This window comes from Lissotriton vulgaris, unplaced genomic scaffold (assembly GCF_964263255.1).
Source record: "Lissotriton vulgaris unplaced genomic scaffold, aLisVul1.2 SCAFFOLD_11704, whole genome shotgun sequence".
Taxonomy (NCBI): domain Eukaryota; kingdom Metazoa; phylum Chordata; class Amphibia; order Caudata; family Salamandridae; genus Lissotriton; species Lissotriton vulgaris.
In genome coordinates, this window is record NW_028243016.1 from 7,802 (window position 1) to 29,819 (window position 22,018).

General features: G+C 45.8%; 1 protein-coding gene across 1 annotated transcript; it reads left to right on the forward strand.

The window, feature by feature from the left end:
- Positions 1-1,578: 1,578 nt before the first annotated feature.
- On the forward strand, positions 1,579-21,293 carry TK1 (thymidine kinase 1). The gene is made up of 6 exons (XM_086948454.1): positions 1,579-1,800; positions 2,461-2,492; positions 3,070-3,183; positions 5,088-5,181; positions 20,909-20,998; positions 21,078-21,293. Exons 1-6 carry the CDS (start codon positions 1,735-1,737, stop codon positions 21,228-21,230), a joined length of 549 nt encoding a protein of 182 aa, XP_086804580.1. The 5' UTR covers positions 1,579-1,734; the 3' UTR covers positions 21,231-21,293.
- Positions 21,294-22,018: the final 725 nt, after the last annotated feature.

The following is a 22,018-nucleotide window of genomic DNA, read 5'->3' on the forward strand; positions in this document are numbered from 1 at the left end:
AGAGGCGGAAAGGTACTCAGGAGTACCCTATTCAGGAGCACAAAGGGTGCGGAGGCCTAATATCCCCAGGAGATCTGTGCGGTAGACCCTGGGGTGCGACGGCGTCCAGTTATCCTACGGGCAGTTGGAAACCTGTACAACCGGGGGTCGCTTGAACGCTCCGCCCCGGGGGGGGGGCGTGAGCAAGAGGGTGGATCAATGGTTCACCGGATATGGATGGGGCTATCCTCTCACCACAACCGCTAAGCAACGTCTGGCCAAGGCTGCGATGCTACTTGGCCCATCAGGTGGTAAGCTGCGAGGGGCGGCTTGCCTTTGGATCATCTGTAAGATAACCCACCATGTTGGCATTTGTTTATGGCATATGGCATATTTATGCTAATAAACCTGCAGCAACGTTTTCCCACCAACAATTTGTCTGGTCTGATTATTTATGGGATATGTTATTGCTGGGAGGCTGGTGTGCGGGCCGATATGGGCACTAAGTGCTTTTACATTTTATACGTAGGGTGCTCCATCCTAAATAAGACAGAGCAACCTGTCTCCAAGAACAAGTGTATCGATGCTATTGTTAAAGTCAAGTGACATAGGTCTCTCCAAATTGGCTAAATAGCACTGAAACTTCAATGTTGATCAAGCAGTCATCTAAATACCCAGAATCCACCATTAGTGATATTGGCTCGGATGTTCAGCTCCTCCGACGGTACGGGTAACGACCAGTTGCTCAGCTATTAAGCCCCATACCCTGGGTCTTTCAAAGAGGACACCTGCTCGGCTGCCAAGTACTCAGACCCGCCCCATTCAAATCGAGCAGCTGCTCCCTTTTCAAATGCACATCTGCTCTGCCTCCCTGACCGTCCCCCGCCCCAGAAACTCGTTAGAGGCGATAGCTACTTGCAGCCCGCCGCTTTCTGAGGGCTGGGCCTGCTGCGGGCCCGTGGCACCGCCTCTTGGCACTTTAGGGGTTTGAAGAGAGGCGCTACTGAACTGCTTGCATGCTGTGAAGATTATGCATTAGGAGGTGATGGAAATCATGTGGTAAACGCGGCATATCTATAATTATGCGAACGTCGCGCAAGCACATAAAGCCAGTGGCCCTGACTATTATATGTTGGACAATCACAGCACGATATTAGCCACATTTTCCACACAGTTTTCATCAAAAATAATGATTGGTTCTTCCAAGTGAATGCCGTGGCGCCGCTTCTAATGCGTCCGATGGATGATTAAAGCTCTCACTAGTGGTTACCCGTCCTGCGTGTGCTTTGGTTGATTATTCGTCCCTTCTTTCTGTTTCGGGTGGGTGCTGTGGCGCAGGATTGCTTAGTAATTTCCAATGGGAGAAAGTGCTGTGAAGGGGCAGGTCAGTAACAAAACTATGAATACCGCATACCCCTGCTAGTCTTTCTTCTATTCTGTTTAGGGCATCAGTTCTCACTTCCAAAACTTTCCGGATCCCGCCTTCCTTACATTGCGCTGATTGGTCACATTCTCTTTGAGGAAGTGCCAGCCTGCCCATCCATTGGCTGGCTGTATCCGTATATGAGAGCATTGCGCGGGGTTTTTTGAAAGTGGGCATTTGTGCAAGTTGGAAAGGAGGAAAATCTGCTCCCGGAGTCCATCGCTGCGCCTGTAGCTTGCTATCAAAGGAGCGCGCTTAGCCGAGTCCGCCACTTCAAGAGAGCTGACATCAGATTCCGCCCAATCAGAGAAAAGCGCCCTGAGAGGTTCAGGATGAACTGCCTCAACATGCCCGAGGTGACCCCCGGCTCCCCCAGCAAAGTCCGAGGACAGATCCAGGTACTGGGAGAGCGGGAGCTGGCATACGTCCCAGAAAAGGGATGAGTTTAGAAGAGGAAAGGGCACTGATCAGAAAAAGTGGAGCTGGGATGGAGTGGTCGCCCGTGAGGGATAGTAGTCTGGATGCTTGTAAAATACTCGGTTGAGGGTGGTCCGTTACCTTTAGCTCACTTTGCCACGCTGGGTGATCTAAAATTTCTGCTGCCACTGGATGATGTTTTATAATCTGCAATAAATCGAAATCAAAGCGAAGGTTCTAATTCATTTCTCACACTATTTGTTGTAATTTAATGCAAAACTCCCTTGATTAACGCTATTGTTTTTTTGTAATGGAGCAGTACTGATGGAATTGCGACGTTGGTGTGAAAATGTTTAATTTTCAATAATCTCTGTATTCGGGCTACACTATGGTACCAAGGAAATTCTGACTAGCAGGTGTAGTCTGTGGAAGGACTGTGTTAGGGCGGGAAGGACGACGAAGAAGATGCTAGACGCTCTGCTAGTGCGGTCCTGCTTAGCATTGCCATTTACAAAAATCGAAAAGGCGCACAGACTGTAAATGGTGGATTTGCATATAATTCAGAGGGTGGTTGGGCTTAGTTTGCACCGGCACTTCTGATAACGCGAATGTTAATCAAAATGATTGTCCTCCTTTTGCAGGTGATTTTTGGACCCATGTTCTCTGGCAAGAGGTGAGTGGCTTGCTTCCAGTTCAGCCTCCTTGCATGGTTTCTGTTGAAAATACCCGCCATTTGTATAAGGCCATTGAGAAGCCCTGCATTATGTGGCTGTGCCTCATTTGTATTACTTGGGAACTGTAAAACCGTTCTTTCTTGCCTATGGTCGCTGGGATGGGCCAGTTGCCCCATCTGGGGAGGGTGAACATCTTGCATGCACTTCCTGATTATGGTAGCCCCCTCTGAACGATAGAAACCATCGTTGTGTTTATCTTCCGCCGGATGGACAGACGATGTTGAGTTTTATGTTCTAAGTCCATCTACTCGAGCCGTGTATGCCATGACTGTCTTATTGCTGGCCCTATGGTTGCTGCTGGGGATAGAAATACCCCTGTCTCTCCCGATTGGCACTTTTGGTCGTGCCACCTAGACAGCACTTCGGAAGGCTACCACCATTGCATAAGTGGGATGTAGCATGGCATATGTTATGGCAAGGCATACCGTCTGAGAAACTTGATAAATAGAACGCTTATTTTGCTGCCGAAGCCATGAACATCTTTTTAACGTGATTTCACTACCTCACCTGTTTCAGTACAGAGCTGATGCGCAGAGTCCGCCGCTTTCAGATTGCACAGTACAAGTGCCTGGTCGTGAAGTACGACAAGGATGTTCGCTATTCTGCGAATGGATTAGCTACGCATGACAGGTGAGTGTCATTTGTTCACGATTAAAGACCAGATTGTTTTGTGCTGTATTATGAATACCAGCAGTTTTACCCAACAGAACATGCGTCACAACATACACCCCCCCCCCCCCCCCCGTTTATGTGTATCCAACGATAAGGGTACTTCCACCAGTACACAATTTCTCATTTGTTTACGTATGTGCTCTTCCTTGGTACTGTATGGGTACATTTAACCGTAACATTACTTGTATGCCTGCATTTTGTTCAGACTTATGTCCTGTCAAAGTTGAGAGATGGGAAATTGATCACATCATCTACACTGGATGGATCGATAAACACTGCTTGCACTGCAGCTTTTTTTTGGATCAGGTGCCTGTAACAACATGTTATCTTAAAATGGGTGTTTAAGAAACAATGGGGCTAGGGAGGAACCAGGTTTTACTGGTAGATCCAAGGTGAAGATTGAGGTCCCCATATGCGTTTACTTGGGGCTGACGTTCCTTTGCTGGAGTTGACGTTTAATGGACCTTGATGCACAGTGCTCACTAATTTAATTGTCAACACGGTGGTTGAAATTTCTACTTGTAAAAGCTTTTTGGGACAGAAAAGAATGCATGTGCAATGAGAATTGTTCCTGTTTGTAGTAAGGGTCTAATAAATCGTATGTACGCTATTAAGAACACTGTTCAGCCCTTGTGAGAGCACTCTAGCGTCTGCCAGGGCTCAGACTAAAGTGACTAGAAATCTCACATCTAGTGGTTCAGGCATACCATGATTTATGTCACCGATGCTCCACTCATGAAAATTGTAACCCTGGGTGTAGTACTATGCTCGCTAAGTTTACGCAAATTGCAAGTAGCACAGTGCAAAAACGCGTAGCATAGCAGGCATTTTTTGCTTACTCTCGGCCCTCCACGTTAAGTTGGCGACCGCGAGCGAGCAAAACATTATCCTGGCGAGAATTTTCCTTGTTCGCGATCAGCAACATCATGTTGGCGATCGCGAGCGTGGAAGATAAACCTCCCTGCGAGATACTCAACGCGGGGAGGTCCGGTTTCTCATTGCGAGTGGTCGCGTATGCTCGCGATGAGAAACTACCAGTCCGCGTTCATAAAGCTGCCGCTCTAATACAAATCTACTAGAGTGGCAGAAAACGACTGCTTACACTGTGCAAGATGAGGTTTGCAATGATTGCACGGTGCCGACAAGCATCTGGCACTGCAATCAGTGCGAACAGCATTTTGCACTGTGCACTACGCAGTTTGCATAGCTTGTGAAGTGCACTTCACAGAGCTACTACGCTCAGGGTTAGGAATTTGGCTATCGAAAGCACTTTGGTTGGAAATGGCAGAATTAATTTTCCCAAATAGATGTCAGTTACTTGACCTATGGCTATAGGTTTCTTTATCAAAACGGGTCTTTAAAACTAGGTTATAGGAAAAGATCAGTATGGCTAGTTACTGGACTGATGTGAAATAACTAGAAACAGTAAAGGCTGAAAAATATTATTAGTTGCCATTTCTCCTTCCCGCTCCGTCCATATTTTATAGTGGGTTTACAACCTAAGATTAAATTTAAATACATACAATTTTATTTTAAGCATCTGCAACTATTAGATTTCAAGGGGATGTAGCTTAAACTAGCACCTGATGGACTACAGCAGTGTACCTTGGACAAGCAAGCTGTTACTTATGTCCTGATGATCCATGTTTAATTGCCTTTGTGCAAAAGACTACTTTTTACAACTTTTATGTATTCAAGTTTAAAAAGAGGCCGTGCATTTATGCTTCAATGAGTGAAGAAATAGGATTTGTATTGAGTTTTGGTTCTAGTGATTGTGTATGTGTGTGTGTGTGTGTATATATATATTGATCGAGCTGCTATTGATGTTCCTTTCTCAAATGAAACTGTGACTTATTTTTTAGGAACACAATGGAAGCAGTTGCAGCCTCCCGCCTTTGCGAAGTCTATCATCTTGCTTTAAGCTGCTCTGTAATTGGGATTGATGAAGGCCAATTTGTGAGTATTTGTTTGGTTTCTGTTGCCAAGTGTTTTTAAACTACTCTTTTATCTAGAGTATTAAGTTAGTGGCAATGCACTAGCTTCCTATCGCTTGTCATCAAAACGAGTGTCAAGTCAAACAATCTTCCTTCCATTTCCTATATGAATCATAAAAGTATTTCAGACATAGAACAATTAAACATCAGTATCACAGTTATTACAATTCATATACAATTACATTATCATTTTGGTTAAACCAGTTGTCCATTCAAATATTCTTAAAATTAAATGATTGCAAAATGTTATATTCGAATGACAAACAAAACTGTCCCTCTTATCCATAACTCTTTCTGAGTGTGATTGCTCCTTTAATGACATTGAGGACACAGGAACAGATATCCGAGAAAGCAGAAACCTAAAACCTACAGTTTAAGAAACTGGGCGATGAGCCCTCAATGAAGGTAACAGAAATCTATCTCGGGTTTTATACAGGGCACAAAACGAGGTAAAGTTTAGAGTGCTTTGTTTTTCCATGTAATTACATGGGCACAATGAAAGATTGTTTGTCCATCCCCATTGCTGTGAGAAAGTGACCAGAAAATGAATTAAGGAGAAGCGGAACATAGATTTTATCTATGTTGCAGATTTGTAGTTAAGATATGGTTGAGGTTCCATGGCAAACTCTCACACAGTCAGGTGATTTAAAGAACCGATTCAGCAACTGTAAATGCTTTGCACTCACTTTCCATAAGCAGTTTAAATAATAGATTTTGCTTGCAGGGGAAAGTTAGAAGTATTAAGATAAAAATCAGCTAGGTCCAATTCCTGAAATGTAAGTTTAAGATAACTGAACCAAGGAATAAAATCAGTATTGGATAAGAGAAGACCATCTAGAATAATGGACTTTGTAAATTCTAATTCTCGGGTAAGCCATATTTTTGCACCTAGGAGTTAGGGAGCCAAACAATGCATGTCTTCAATGTGTCCTAAGCCCACTTTGTGATGGCAGAAGGATGTAGATGAACCTTTGGGTACCAATTAAAAACCTTCTTATAAAAGTATCCTCTACGCTTGGAGCAATTACTGTATTCCCAAACTCTTGCCTCGTAAGAAGCAATCGTGAGGCATTTTTCTTTATATAAGGCTATAATCTCTTTAACAGGTTCATGACCCAAATAGGCATCATAACAGACAATAGTCTTTATAGCTCCGGTGGTCTATTTATTTCTTAGTACCACTAGAGGATCCCAAGTGAGCTGGGAATTAAAAACGATTCCCAAGTAGAAGTTTAGCACTTTCTCAACCACCATGCCCTGCACCCTAAATGTTTTGGACTTCTATTCTTGTGACCGCACACCAAAACATGTTTTCCTTCTTCTGTGCGTGTTTTTTACAGTTCACCTTTTGGGTTTAGAGGTTCCATTAAAAACTACAAAGGCATCAAGGGATTTCTGTAAACTGTTTGCGTCCTAGCATCATCCGTATATAATGTAGAGGTGAAATCACTCCCAACTTTGGAATAGGTACCTTTTTCCTTCAACAAGTGGGACACTAAACCATTCAGGTAAATATGAAACAAAAACAGAGGCCAAAGTACAGCCATGCCGAACTCCTTTTTATTGATGGTATAGAGTTAGTTTTCTTACCATTTAGGCCATACCGAATCCTCACTACGGTCTCGGAGTGTATTCTGCATAAGGTAGCTAGTTGTTCCTCCACTCCCATGTTGCCCATTATGAGCTACAAGTTGTCCTGATTGACAGTGTCAAAGGCTCTTGATAGATCCATGAAGGTGAAATGTAAAGAGCTCTTCTTGGACCTAGTGTACTTACTTTCAATCGGGGACAGATTGAGGCATTGCTGTGTGGTGCCCAGCCCTCGCTGAAAACTGTACTGGACCTTTGACAACACAATTGTAGGCTGCCCAATCTTCTAATCGGGCCAGAAGGGCTCTTCTTAAAACCCTTACAGGCCAATTTCATTGATTGACTCTACTGTAACAGGCCGGGTCATTTTTGTCCCCTTTTTAACCCTTTGACTGCTCAGCACAGCAGGGGAATTATCCCTGTGTGTGGGCGTTCTAACGGCCATGACGAGCTGAGCTCGTCACGAGCACCGTGGCTCAGAACAAGCTGACCATGGGAGGGGTTAAAAAACAAAACCACTATTGCCTCACTCCAAGAACCAGGCAAAGGGACGACAATTTGCTAGTCGAGGGGCCCGGAGACTTGTATTGTCCTTGGACATTCTAAATATGGGTGTGGCTTTTTTTCTAACGTTCTTGCATGTTGGATAGACTTATACAAGCACTTATCCATGATGGGAGAGTTGACTTAAAAACATGGTTTCCTGCCACATTGTTGCAAATTAACTACTATCTCACAAAAAAAGCCACAGAGTGAATTTATATTACTACAATATTTAGTTATTGCATTATCAGGTTCTTCCTGAACACAAAGGTTTGGTGGAATGACCTCACACACCTACCAGGTTTCATGCTTCATTGCATGATATCTCCATGCACTTCCAAATCTTTGGTTAGATGGAGAGCAGGCCTACACCCTGAGAACAGGGATGCACTTGTTTCTAGCCTATAATCCTTTCCTTTCCCATGTAGAGTGTGACTACAGGGGTTCCTGAGAACTCTCTGTGGGCCCAGATGACCCTCTATTGGATAAATGTGTGTGAGCTAGTACTCCGCATGACACTACACAATATTGTATGGGTGTGATAAACTAGTGCAGTGTCACACTTACGCCGCATGCATTGTTTCCTAAATATGATTTATCAGTGTGTGTGTGTGTGTGTGTGTATATATATATATATATATATATATATATATAAAATCATACGCTATTACTGTCTTTCAAGTAACTAGGTGATTGGGTGACTACACGTATTCGACCCCCTAGTACATTAAGTATATACCCGTTGTATATTCTAAAGAGGATTCAACAGCCATCCTGACGAATGCCATCGATTTGGTTGAGCTGAAACAGGTTGATTTCATAGTGGGGTTGGGGAAATAATTCACCAATATTCAACACCTAATTTTTAATGCAGTGGGTACCCTACCTATCAACAAGCATTTGCAATGCAATAGGTCTCGCATTAGGAAAGATTGAGCTATTGGTATTGTAAATGACAATTTTTTTATGTATGTGTTGGTTTTGAAAATAGCGAAATTAATAGCTTTGTCCTTTACAATGCCAATAGTTATAACTTTCACAAATGTGACAGCTATAGCATTTGTAATGCAATATGTGTTTTATTTACGTACACCTGCGACTCGAGCCCTGGTGGTTGGTGTGGATAAGTGAGCTGACAAAAATACCCAACGCTTCCGCTGCATCACACCTAATGACTTTGGCCTTGCAGTTTAGTTGCACAAGCATCATAGGATTTGCTGCTTTATGAAATGATGATTGTTTATTGGCTGCTACAAAAAGATAAAGTATAGAATGAGTAAGAATAATCGTAGCCTCCGAGTCCTTAAAAGAACTGAGAATTCTTATTGCTTCAGCTAGCAAAAAAAGATGGCGAAAAGTGCTCTCAGGAGAAATAAGCTCAGAACTTATGTGTGTTATAGAAATAAAAAAAAGACATGAAGCCAACAGGCTGTGGATAATAGGAAGAACACGTTTATATTTGAAGAAATAGGTTGCTATTTACAAAATCAGCACACGTTTTGAGTGGGACTTCGGATCTATGAGGTTTACACCCATTATGTAAGCTGTCTGAACGCTCACTACTTGCACGATACATAAACAGGTCTTTCATGCACGAAGTACACATATGATAGCAGACTTCGCTCCTGTCAAAACTACTGTTACCCTCTCCCAGAGCTCCATGAACGAGTAGCCCTGGCTGAAGAGAAGACCAACGCACGCTCCCATCACGCGGGACGCCATTAACAGCTACCAGCCACCCACCTCAAGCGTGTAAAAACCAACAACCTTCAAACATTGGCTGATGGTTCGTAAGAAATAATATCCGCGTTGTCCAATGTGTGCCTCGGATTGCTACCTCCTTATGATTTGTCTCTTTGATTGGACTACAGTTACTTCCCAGACCTCATCCACTCAGAATATTTGTTTGGGGTTAGCAGGGCGGGGAATCCATGCGTCAGTGGGCGCGAACCACACGTTTGACCACCATCTTCAAAGGAGGCGGGAGGAGAGAGAAATAAATTCCACCAACCAATAAGACTTGCTTGAGGAGGTAATACTCACCCTCTGACAACTCTATGACGTCACTAAAGCCGAAAGAGCCTCCTCTATTGTATTGTGATTGGTCTCTCTTGACGTCCGTCTCAGAGACGGTCTGGCCAACTGTAACACAGGTTGGTGGGGATGGTAAGGTGTTGACTCCTTTTCCGAAACAACGCCCACGCTAGCCCTGCGCACGGCTGTGTAGTGGCTCCTGCGCGCGCCTTGGGGGTACCGGTCGCGAGGAGGAGGATGTGGCGCGCGGAGGGGAAATGGCTGCCGAAAACAAGCCGGGAGGTAAAGGAGGGGAACACTGGAATGTTTACGGGTTATTAGAGCGCTGCTGCTGTATGCTAAGTGTCTGGAGGCCTGAATGGGCTTGTCTGCCTGGGGCACCCTGGGGATGGAGACTGGATATTCACACCCCCTTAGGATTCCCTAACACGTGGGAAAGAGTGAGGCCCCCAGGGCTGTGAGGAGAGCGATGTCTTGAGGGCTGGTTTGTGGGTTCTGTTGTGTGCTTGCCCCTGTTCCTGGGATTACATCTGGGTGGTGAACTACCAGCGTGGGATCCAGGGGACACTGTCATACGGGGGTTAGTCAGCGGGTGTAGGGTTTGTAATTGTGTAGAGGATGTATTGTAAGAGATGATAGGAAAAGTGAAGGTCTTTTGTGGTGTAGGTGCGTCGAAGTGAAGGGCTGCGAGGTGTGCTTGTATTTTGAGCGATTAAACGGTGTGCTGGAGAAGTTACAGGCTACTGGGTAGTTGGGTGCGTAGTGAGGCATGAGTGTTCTGTGGGTTTGTGAGAAGCCCCTACGTATCAATGGTGAGCGATTTGGAGTGTGCTAGGGTGTTGCTGAAGTGGGATTGCAGTCTGGTTTGGTAGGGATGTGTGTTTGAGGAGCCAAGGGGACCGTTGGTGGTTGCGATTGAAGGCTGGTGGTGTGTGTGTGAATAAGGGGCAGCTGTAAGGTAAGAGTGAAAGAAATGTGACCTCTGAGGTGTCTGAATTATGGGCCACTGGTGGTGTAGTGATAAAAGTAAACATGTGAGGGTACTGAGTGATGTAAGAGCTACATTCAAGTGTAGAGAGTGACGTGACGGAAGGACATGTGAGGATAGTGACAGAAGGTCAGCATGTAAGGTTGAGTTACTGTTACCCACCGTGACTGGTGAAATTGACGGAACTTCAACTTGAGGGGGTGTGAGCGACGGAAGCGGAACAGGTGAGTATTGTGAATGGCGTAAGAGAATCATGGTATTGATGTGAGTCCTGGGAGGGGGATTAGTTAAAGGGTATCGGAAGAGTGTTGAGACGGATTAAAGGGGAAACAGGTGAGGCGTGGGAGCAATGTATTTGGGCGTAACTGTTGTGGATGATGGCAATGAAGGGGCCTATGAGGGGCATGATTGAATGGCTGCTTAACTCTTAAGTGAAGAGTTGCTCAGGGTGTACGAAAGTATGCCTGTGAATGAGGGTCATCCTCCATCTTAGTATTGACAAACATGCAGTACAATTCCGCAACTCCTGTAACTCTCCATTTAAAGTCTCGGCATTGCATTAAGTTATGGCAAAATAAAATACGTTCCTCAAGTCCATAGGCACTAATAACCTCCTCAAACTACTCGTAGAACTACAGTTTGACCATAACTTTAACTGTCGTTCAGAAGGGCGCTTTGTTGGTGAAATTATTTCATTTTCAGTGCGGAATGATCTCCATGTCCCGTATTGAAACTAACTATTGTTTGCTTAACGTTTGACTACACAGACTTCGAGTTAGGTTGTTATGTGCCGTAAGCGGGAACCAGTAAAGTCGTACATTTGTTAAATCCCCTATTATTACTGGTTGGATATGGCTTTTGAGTAGGCGAACGGCATCAACATGCACGTTACTTTCTAAAAACAAGCGTGTTCATTCAAAGCCGGAGCAAGTGTGTTCATTCAAAGCCGTCCTCTGGAAAACGAAACTAATGAGAACGAAACTGACACTGCACACACAGCAAGCCGCGTGCTCCCGCAGTGAAATCCGACAATGAACAGGCGCACGTGTGTGTGTGTCTCTCTGGTGAGGTAAGGGGGGGGGGGAGCGTGTGTGTATGCAGTGTGTGTGTATGCGACGGCGGGGGTGGGTTCTCTGTATGTATGGGTGCGTGCATGGGTGCTTGTGTGTCTCTGTGTATGCGTGTGTGGTGCCGTGCGCGCCCTCGAGGAGGAATCTGAGACAGCGAGGCTCGTGCCTGATCGCTGTCTCACATTCCTCCAGACACACCAGCAAAAGATGTCTTCGCAGACAGTAGGCTTCGCCTGCTTTTTACGTCTGCTCGACCTAAAAACCAGACGGGTTATCTCATATTTTTTGGGGTGATCTATTTCACGGATCCTAGGCTAGAAACAAGTGCCTCCCTGATCTCATCAAACCAGTTTTTGGAGAGCGTGGGGATATCCAATGTTGAAGCATGACACCTAGTAGGTCTCTGAGGTCAAACTTTTGTGTGCGTTTAGAAATAAGCTGATAATTGTGCAGTAACAAAATGTTGAACTATAAAATAATATAAATTCACTGTGGTGGCTTTTTTTTTGGGTGAGAGGATTTGATTTGAGGCCAACTAGCCCTTGATGCCCCATAGCCTCTGGTTTCACAGCATGGAGATTATCCATAGTTGTAGTTTGATTGTAAAATGTAGCCACTGCATATCATCTTGCCCACTGGATCCTCTGTCAGTGGCCTCTTGTTCCCTGAGATTCTGCTCATGCACAGGACTATGCGCAGGAAACCAGGACCTCGGTGTACCAAAAAACCCACCTCTGTGCCCAGAACCCTGATTCGTCTCATTCGTTCTCCGTGCTACAGCGAAGCTACCAATGATTAGGCAACCTAGAACATGTGACTTAGGAAACATCTCAGGAATAGTGGGAATCAAGAACACTCTTTCGTTCTAGCTCTCATACCAGTTCACAACGTGAGTATTCAGAGACCCGGTATAGTTTAAAATGTTTATTTGAACTAATGTACTCTAAAATGCAGTACTTTCACCAATACTACCAAACAGATGCATAAGAATAATACGATTTGAATTGTTACAATTCCATAAAACACAAAAGGGGAAATGATAATGTAAATGACAGTGAAACAGGATTCTCCAAGATCAGATGGAATGAACCACATCCCTCAACAAGAACAGCTCCTCAATGTTGGAACAGTTGTCTTCAATTGCCCCCTCATGTATGCAAATGCAATATTAAAAGCACCCAAGTTTGAGCAGCTGCATATTCTGTTATGTCTAATGGGCGTGGGACTGATCAACATGAATTAACAGCATAATTGTTATTCGACCTTGGACGCGGTGTGCAGACTGAAGGTACAGAGCGCACCTAGATTTGTGAAAAACAAACCGTTCTCATGTGAAAGAGCACAAGCAGGTTATTTACGAGAGCCATATAGTGTCGCGTGCAAAGGCAGCAAAATGGCAATTAAGCATATACCTCACTTATGCTAACATAGCAATGTCTGCAGTTGATCCTGTATCCTCACTACAAAGATTTGATGTAAAGCCAACTCTCCCTCGATGCCGTATATCCTCTGGTTTCACAGCATGGAGATTATCCATAGTTATTGTAGTTTGATTGTAAAATGTAGCCACTACATATCATCTTGCGGACTGTTTCCTCTGTCATTGGCCTCTTGTTCCCTGAAATGTGTCCCATTGCATTTGGGTATACCAGACTGGAGTTTACTGGGGCGTTGAGCCTCAACACTGTAATCTGGGCAACATCAACCACCTCCACGTGGCGTTTGAAAGCCCAGACTGAACGTTCTTAAACAGTTGCATAATATAGCAAATTAAGCATGCTTGATTTGTTACCATGTCCTTTTTTGGTGGCAGCCTACTAGAATGATTTGCTAAAGACCTCTTGGGGACACTTAGAAAGTTGGCCTAGGAGTGCATTACGCCCATTGCTCACCATTGACTTTGTGGGTTGTAACCCCCCCATTTTCTGGCTTTATTGGCTGTCCAGCTTGAGTTTGTCCTTCTCGTTGACCAAACCTAGTTTACCGTATTCCACAAGCTCGCTTTTTGTTAAAATGGCTCTAATTCTTGTTCTTATTGTGTCACGTTTGCTCAGCATTCGAAGACAGAGGTCAAATGTCAGGTTGTGTCTTCCAGGGAGGTTTGTGTTTATTTTTCTTTCTCGGACTTCAGTGAGTATTTATGTGACAGTCATGCTGGCGAGTGGGGTCCTGCTTGGGGCAAGCTGCACAAAAGTTTTTCTTTTTCTTCTAGCACAACAAAATTTAAATGTTTGTAGATAAACTGTGCTGAAAAATCAATACATTAGGAGGTGATCTTTCCACACCTCATTTGTGCGCTGTATACTTTTATCAGTAAAACTGTATGAGTGCCATTGTAATGGTAATTTCAATTGAAGTGGTTGTCTGTAATGGCAGTACGTTACCATAGCACGTAACCTGTCTCCACACTACACATCACTGTACTCTTCTCTGCACCACTACACTCCTCTCTACATTATGCCAATACACTACCCCACCGCACACTACTCTATGCATCAGTGCACCTTTCGCCATTAAAACTCTGCGTCACTGCACTCTACACCACTTTTCTCAAAACCAAATGCACTCTACGCCATCTACTCTGCACCAAATCACTCTAAGCGATGCTATTTGATGTCACTGCATTCTATGCCACTATTCTACTCTGCACTGCTGTACTCTTCACCATTGCTCTCTATGCCACTCTACTTTGCGCCATTGCACTTTACACCAAAGCCCTCCATGTCACTCTACACCACTGCACAACACTACTGTATACTACTCCACTCTGATACAATCTATTCTATGCCACTCTATTGAACTGCACTCTACAACACTCCACAGCACTGCACTATTTATTTATTTTATTTATTTAGAAGTTTTCTATAGCGCTAACAAGACCCGAAGGTATCAGAGCGCTTCACAGTAGTGGGCATGAAAAAGAGAACAACATGAAACAAACCCAATAAAAGCAATCGGCGACAGACAATTTGGAAAGAAGAAAAGTTCGGACAGCAGGGCTTCTCAGTACTGGATTCAACAATACCGCATGGATTCTGAGACGTTTGCAGCTCCAAGTTATCCATAACCAAGGGAGCGGATCAGGCACAAGGATTTAAGTTGGCTCTTGAATTCTGCATAGGACGGTAGAGTTCTGATGTGCGGGGGGATGGCGTTCCATATTTTGGGGGCATTTCCTGAGAAAGAGCAGTCCGCAGTTCTCTTCCTTCTGGTTTTTGGTAGGATGAGCAGTAGGGAATTAGAGCTTCTCAAATTTCTGGCTTGGCCTGCTTTTTGAGCTTGTTAGCCAGGTATTCCGGTTTGCCGGTGTGGAGGGCCTTGTGGGTTAGGCAGGCCGTTCTGAAGGTACTTCGCATTTCCACAGGGAGCCATTCAAATTCTTTAAGAGCCGGGGAGATGCGATCATATTTTTTGCAGCCTGTGATCATTCTTGCTGCCGCGTGAAGTGTTGTTTTTAGTGGAGCCAGGTGGGATTTGGGGATGCCTGTTAGGATTGAGTTCCCATAGTCCAGTCTTGATAGAACTAGAGATTGCGTGGCTAGTTTGAGGTCCTTGTTGGGAATGTAAGGTTTAATTTTGTTCAAAAGTCTGAGGTTGAAGAATGCGCTTTTCGCCGAGTTCTTAATGTGATTTGTCAGGGTTAGTTTAGGGTCTAAGGTGAAGCCCAGGGATTTAACGGAGTCGGCTAGCGTGAGGTTACCCTTGAGAGCATCGATCGACTTTAGCCACTCGGTGATTTGAGGGTTATCTTCTTTGTTTGAGATGAGGAGTGTTTCTGTCTTATCAGGGTTGAGTTTCAGGTGATTCTTTGTCAGCCAGTCTTGAACTTCATTTAGGATATCGTTGAGTCTCTGGATGTCTTTAAGAGAGGAGATTTCCAGGTAAATCTGCGTGTCGTCCGCGTAGAGGTGGAAGTTGATGTTGGCGTTCCTGAGTAACTTAGCGAGTGGCTCCATGTAGATGTTAAAGAGCTGGGGGGAGAGCACCGATCCTTGAGGGACACCCTTGTTGACTTGCTGAGTATCGGAGGTGAAGTTCTTGATTTTTATTAGTTGCGAACGGTTGTGTAAAAAGGAGGAAAACCACTTGAGAACTACCTCGCCAAGGCCGGCTCTTTCTTGGAGAGTCGTGATGAGGAGCTTGTGGTCCACCGTGTCGAACGCTGCTGAGAGATCAAGGAGTATGAGGAGGCAGCACTTGTCAGCGTCAAGAGATCCATGGATGTCATCTATGATGTTCAACATTGCGGTTTCAGTGCTGCGGCCTTGTCTGAAGCCAGATTGGAGGGGGTCCAGGAGATTGATGTTGTCCAGGTGTTGCGTCAGTTGCAGGAGTACACAGCGTTCAAGTGTTTTCGAGAGTAAAGGGAGGTTAGATATTGGTCTGAAATTGTTCAGGTCAGTTGAGTCGAAACCGGGTTTTTTCAGGAGGGGAGTGACTTGTCCCATTTTTAGACAATCGGGGACCACACCGCTTTGTAAGGAGCTGTTTATGATTCTTCCCCAGATAGGCGCTAAGGTAAGCTTCATTTGTTTGATTAAAGATGGGGGGATGGGGTCTGAGATGTGTGCTGAAGGTTTGGAGGTCGAGATCAGCGCGATTATCTCAGTTTCCTGGACGGGGCGAAAGCTTAGCCAGGGGGAGGGAAAGGAGTCGGATGGGAGTGCCACTGGGGAGGTCGAGTAGCTCTTCTGGAGGTGTGGGTTGTTGATGTCTAGAGATAGTTCGATTTTTTGGACTTTGACGTTGAAGAAGTTGGCAAAGTTGTCACAGAGTTCTTTGGAAGCCTGTAGGGTTGAGGGCAGGGGCTTTGTTGTTTGTTGTCTGATTATGTTGTAGAGTTCTTTGGGTCTGTTTTTGGATTTGACCAATGCCTCACGGAAGAAGCTGGATTTCTTGTTTTTGATATGGTTGTTGTACTTCCTACGGGCTGATTTTAGTTGAAGGCGGAGAATGGCGGTTGGGTTGTTTCTCCACTTTCTTTCTTTGGTTCTCAGGTTTCTTCTTTCTGCGTTGAGGTCCGCAGTGAACCAGGTTCTGGATGGAGTGGCTCGGCTTCTTTTGAGTTTAAGAGGAGCTAGATTGTCAAGTATGGCGACTACCCCCGAGTTATAGTGGTCGACGAGGTCGTTGGTCGAGAGGTGCATAGTGTTATTTGAAAGAAGAGCGCTTAGTTGACCTTCCAAGATGTCTTGGGGTACTTGGGAGAGGTTTCTCGACCATTTAGGCGGGTCTTGTGGAGGTTTAAGCGAGAGGATGGGGTGATTGATGTGGAATAAGATCATGTGGTGATCTGACCAGTCAACTGGTAGTATGTGGTTGACCGTGATAGAGTTCTTTTGGCCAGTGATGGCGTCCAGTGTGGCTCCTTTGTAGTGAGTCTCCTCAGTACAATGTTGGGTGAGGTTGTTCTCATCAAGGAGGCTAGATAGCGATTTGATTAGAGGGTTGTGGGTCTCATTCCACCGGATGTTCAGGTCGCCAAGAATTAAGTTTTTGGAGTCGCCCAGTGTGTCTTGTGCAATCAGGTTTGATAATTGGTCTCCGAACTCGTTATTTCTGCCCGGGGGGTGATAGAGTAGGTGGCACAGTAGAGAGTCATTGTCTTTTGTCTTGATGACAGTGGATAGGCATTCAAAGGAGTCATACTCGAAGGAGGCGGTTTCTGTGATGCTCCAGCTGTCCTTGTGGATGATAGCGACCCCACCTCCTCGTTGTTCAATCCTATCTTTGGAGATGAGGGAGAAGCCGGGTGGAACCAGCATGTCTAGGCAGGGAGGGGATGTCTTATTAAGCCAAGTCTCCGTGAGGAACGCAACGTCAATGTCATGGGTGAGGATGGCTTCGGCTAGGTCCGTTGCATGTAGAGAAGCCGATCTGCAGTTGATTAGGAGGCAGTTGGTGAATTTCTCCTGATTGCTGGTGGTTCCCTCTTTAGTCTCTCTAGGTATAGCGGTGAGGACTGGTAATCTCTGTGTATTGACGATGGGTCGGTCTTTCCGGTGACCTGTGATGACTTGAATTTTAGATTTGGGTGACTCCGTAGGGGAGGCGTCATAGGTGGCGGCAAGTAAGGCTGCTTCCCTGTCTGACATAGGAGCTTCTGATCTAAGGGACCTGGCGGTCGGGTGATTTGAGCCCATTGGAGTGGGAGAGGAAATAGAGGACGTTTTGACGTGGGGGGAGGTCCGGGGGGAGAGTTTGTAGGGATTACAGACTATTCCAAGGTTAGAGATGATTTCTGAAAGACCATGGGTGATAGTGTTGACCTGGTTTTCCAGGGCTGCGAGCCGTTTTGATATGGCCTCAAGGAAGGGGATGTGGGCATCCGCGGTGGGTCCGAGAGTGCTAGGGTTCGAGAGGGTGGGTTGAGGGATAGAGGTCAGGGAGAAGGACGGGGGGTGTTCTGAATGGGTTGGGAGATAGGGGTCAGGATGAAGGACGGGGGGGTGTTCGGGGTGGGTTGGGAGATAGGGTGAAGGACGGGGGAGGTGTTCAGGGGAGGGTCCGACGGGGGTTTAGACAGGGGGGAGGAAGGGAGGAGGACAGGGGGGTGCTTGGACAGGGGTGGATTGAGGGATGTAGGGAGACTAGAGGGGAAGTGGTTCGTTATCTGAAGGCAGTCTGCTGGCGTGGGGGTGATTGCTGTAGGAGGCTGTCGTAGCTTGGTGTTGAGGGAGGTGAGGTGGTTGGAGGAGGGGGAGGAGGAGGGGGATTGAGTGTCCTGCGGATGTTGGGTGGCTGAGCATGGAGGGTGAGGTATTACTGGGGCTGGGTAGGGGTTGCGGAAGGGAGTATCACGGTCTTCACTGTAGGTTGTGGTCGGAGGCGGCGTAGAGGCGAGGATGGGAGGGGCTGACCTGAGTGCGGGAAATATGGAGTCGAAAGCTTCTAGGTTCTCATTGTTAGCTTGGATGAGGACCGTGCCATTGGTAAAGATGGTCACGGTTATGTAGCCTCTGCCAGCTGTTCTGAACGGAAGAGTCGTGGTTAGTTTGCAGCTGTGGAGAGTGGAAGTTGTTTTGGCTATAAACATCCGCGATCTAATCGTGGAGACCCAGTATTCTGGTCTTTCAGTGTGGAATATTAGGTCCATCTTGGTCGGTCCAATGGAGGCCGAGTGGTAGATGTCCGTGATTAGGGTTTCTTTGTGATTGCGAATGAGTTTCTGCTTGAGGGCGCGTCGCTGCTTAGTAGAGAGGAGTGGGGGGAAAATGATGGTGAAGGAGTTTCGGCTGTGAGGTTTAAGGTGGGCAAGTGGGGCTGGTGGAGGAGGGGGGGGCTGGTCCCGGGCCATCGTGGGTGAGGTGGGAGGGGAGCCAGATTAGGTAGGGGTGTGGCGCTAGAGTGGCCCGGAGGGCTGCTTTTTTCGATGCCAGTACACTCTACTATACACCGCTGCACTCTATGCCACTGCTCCCGATGCCAGTGCACTCTGCACCACTCTACTTTGAAACAATCTACGTCACTTTTCTATGCCACTGTACTCTACCATGCACCACTATTCTGCACTCTCCCCCACTCTGCAACACTGCACTCTGCCAGTGCCCGTTACCCACTCTGCAGCGCTGCTTTCTGCCGGTGCACGCGACACCGCTGCACTCCATGCCATTGCACGTGACGCTACTCTGTGCCCCTCTGCAACACAGCACTCTATGCCAGATCACCTAAGCAATTACTTTGTAACACTGCACTCTATGCCACTATACTTTATTAACATTCTACTGTCACTGAATTCTTCTGCACTGTGCCACTGAACTCTACTATGGGCCACTGCACTCTGTGCCCCTCCACCTTACGTCCGTGCACTCTGCACCCCTCCACTCTACCCTGCACCACTCCGCTCTGGAACAATCTACGCCATTACTCTATACCACTGCACTCTACCCTCCACCACTCTTCAGCACTCTGCGACCCAGTGCATTGTACCCAATGCTGCACTCTATGCCAGTGCACTGTACCACACTCTGCAGTGCTGCACTCTGACATTCTACTCTGTGCCACCGAACTCATGCCTCTACTCTGCACCACTCTACTCCACTCTGTGCACTGCACTCTTAACCACTGCTCTGTACCACTCCAATCTACGATACGCCACTGCACTCTATGCAGCTCTGGTATACAACATTGTTAAAACATACTGGTCAAGCCAATAACTCTTGCGTACACTTTGCCAATGCTTGTTGTTTTTGACTAATCGACTGTAAGCATCCCATCCAATATCTAAAGCTGGGGAACTTGGGCTGTGATCCTGCTCCTGATCAAAAGATAAACCATGAAGCTACCTTCTTGGGTGGAAGCAACCTCTTCACAAGTATCTCACTCTGGAAGACACATTCCTTGTCTCAACACAAATTTAGCTTAGTAGCTAGCCATAAAGATGAACATATTTACGGTCTATTTTCCCGATTTTAAAATTGTTTGTTCTGAAGTAGCTTCCTTTGTAGAGGGATGTCATTGGTTTCTTATGCCGATGACACCCATCTAGTTATTGCCTTTTCTAAAAAGCGCAAAAATAATCTCCTTAAATTTAAGGAGGACCTGTCTGCAATTGCAGACTGGATGTCAGCCAAATCTGAAATTCTTGTGTTCGGGAGAGACAGTGCGCTGTGGTGGCCAGACAAACTCAAACCCGCGCCCAAAGAGGCGGTTAAGAAATTTGGCTTTTGGATTGATAGGGATCTTTACTTCGATACCCAATCTAAAGTTCTTGCTGGGGTCTCCTTTGATCTTTTGAGGGGGGTTAAAACCCCTACTCGGATATTTTGAACCAAAAATCCGCCGAACTATCCTACAGGCTACAATTTTAGCCAGGTTGGACCCAAGTTTTGTTTGGTATCTGATTATTTATCTAGACTTCATTGGTTATCAATAGCCAAAATAATTCAGTTCAAGTCCTTGTGCGTAGTGCATAAAATTCTGTCACAACAAGGCCCTCCGATCTTAGCGGATCTGTTGGTTCAGTACCTCCCGAACCGCTTCCTTCGTTCTGCCAATTTGGGTTTGGCGTGCACCCCCTCCCCCTTTTTTTAAAGAGCCAGGACTGGCGGCCGATCTTTTAAGGTCCATGCGGCTCATCTTTGGAACGCTCTCCTGTTGTCTATTAGAAGACTTCAGAATCACCTGACCTTTCGTAAAGCTATAAAGACCTGGCTCTTTCCAGTTTAATCTGCTGGGGTGTGCTGGAGTGGTCCTTGGCATTTGTCTCTTGGGTAGCGCTGGGAGGCCCGTTGCTGGGGCAGCTATGCGCTGTATAAATCTATAAATAAATAAATATATTTGTAGAGGCTTCTGTTGAAAGCATTGATGTGTTTGTTAACCTTCCCGCCCCTTCAAAGAAATTGCATCTTTTATTAATTTCACAACTTCCCTTTGTGTCCGCTTGTGAGCCCAATCTCCTGTGATTGGTTGTATGCTTCACAAAGCTACCATTTAAATAAGAACTAACTGTTCTCTTCTTTTAGTTTCCTGATACTGTGGAGTTCTGCGAAGAAATGGCTAATGCAGGAAAGACTGTGATCGTGGCAGCCCTGGACGGAACCTTCCAGAGGAAGGTGGGTAGTGGATAACTCTTTGTTTTGTACATAGGTGCTAAACTCTGTTTGGGTTTTAATGTGTCTTTATTCTCACCAGGCCTTTGGCAACATCCTGAGCCTTGTACCCTTGGCAGAGAGCGTGGTCAAGTTGAATGCGGTGTGTATGGAGTGTTACCGCGAGGCTTCTTATACAATGAGACTGGGTGCTGAGAAGGAGGTAACACATCTTTGGTATCCCTCGTGCTCTTAAAAGAGTTACTATTATTATGGGAATTAGTTTTATTGTTTTAGCGTGCAAATAAAGGAGTGCATGAAAATGGTTCTATTGTTCTAGCATGTCACGCTGTTTAGGGCACCTGAGAAAATCTTATTCCTCGCTCTCAGCGGTGGAGCAATGGGGAAGTTGTAAGTACCATGGCCTGCCTTCCAAACAATTGAAAACAAAAAAAAGCCTCATGTCACCCACCTCCTGAAAATAACCCCCAACTATACAGAAATACATGGGCTCCCTGCCCAAAAGAGTCCAGTTTCTCTGGGACAGTGACTGTTTGAGCAGCTTGTCAACATGGGTCTGAAGGGACCTCTGCTGATTGGGGAGAAGGCGGTTGGCAAGTGCACATAGATGCCTATGTGCTCCTTTCAGTTCTGGGAGAGACCGAGGAAAGTCATTCACTTGCAATGCTAGAGGTGGGTCTCTGGTGACCCTGGCAAGGCAATGGAATGAAGAGGAGGCTGCTTTTATATCGAGTTGTTTGCAAGGAAGGCTTCTAATGGGAAATATATGTAAAGAAGGGATATAAAGTCCATTTTGCTAGGTGGTGGAGCTTCTGCTTAACATGGTATGTGCACTAGAATTCTTCTAGCTATCTGTGATGACTTGGCCCCCAAACGTTGGTCTTCTGTGAAGGCCATCACTGGTTTCTGTAGGCTCAGAATACTTTAGAGCCAGAACCCTATTCATTCATTGAACCCGCAGTATTACATTCACCTCTGCTCCAGTACCCTTGATCTAGCGATAAGTTATAGACCCCTCCCCAT

Excerpts from the sequence above, each read along its gene's own strand:
- TK1 (XM_086948454.1), top strand. The coding sequence starts at position 1,735 with ATGAACTGCCTCAACATGCCCGAGGTGACCCCCGGCTCCCCCAGCAAA. Across the intron at positions 2,493-3,069 it reads CCCATGTTCTCTGGCAAGAG|TACAGAGCTGATGCGCAGAG; the intron begins GTGAGTGGCTTG and ends CACCTGTTTCAG. Across the intron at positions 20,999-21,077 it reads ACGGAACCTTCCAGAGGAAG|GCCTTTGGCAACATCCTGAG; the intron begins GTGGGTAGTGGA and ends TATTCTCACCAG.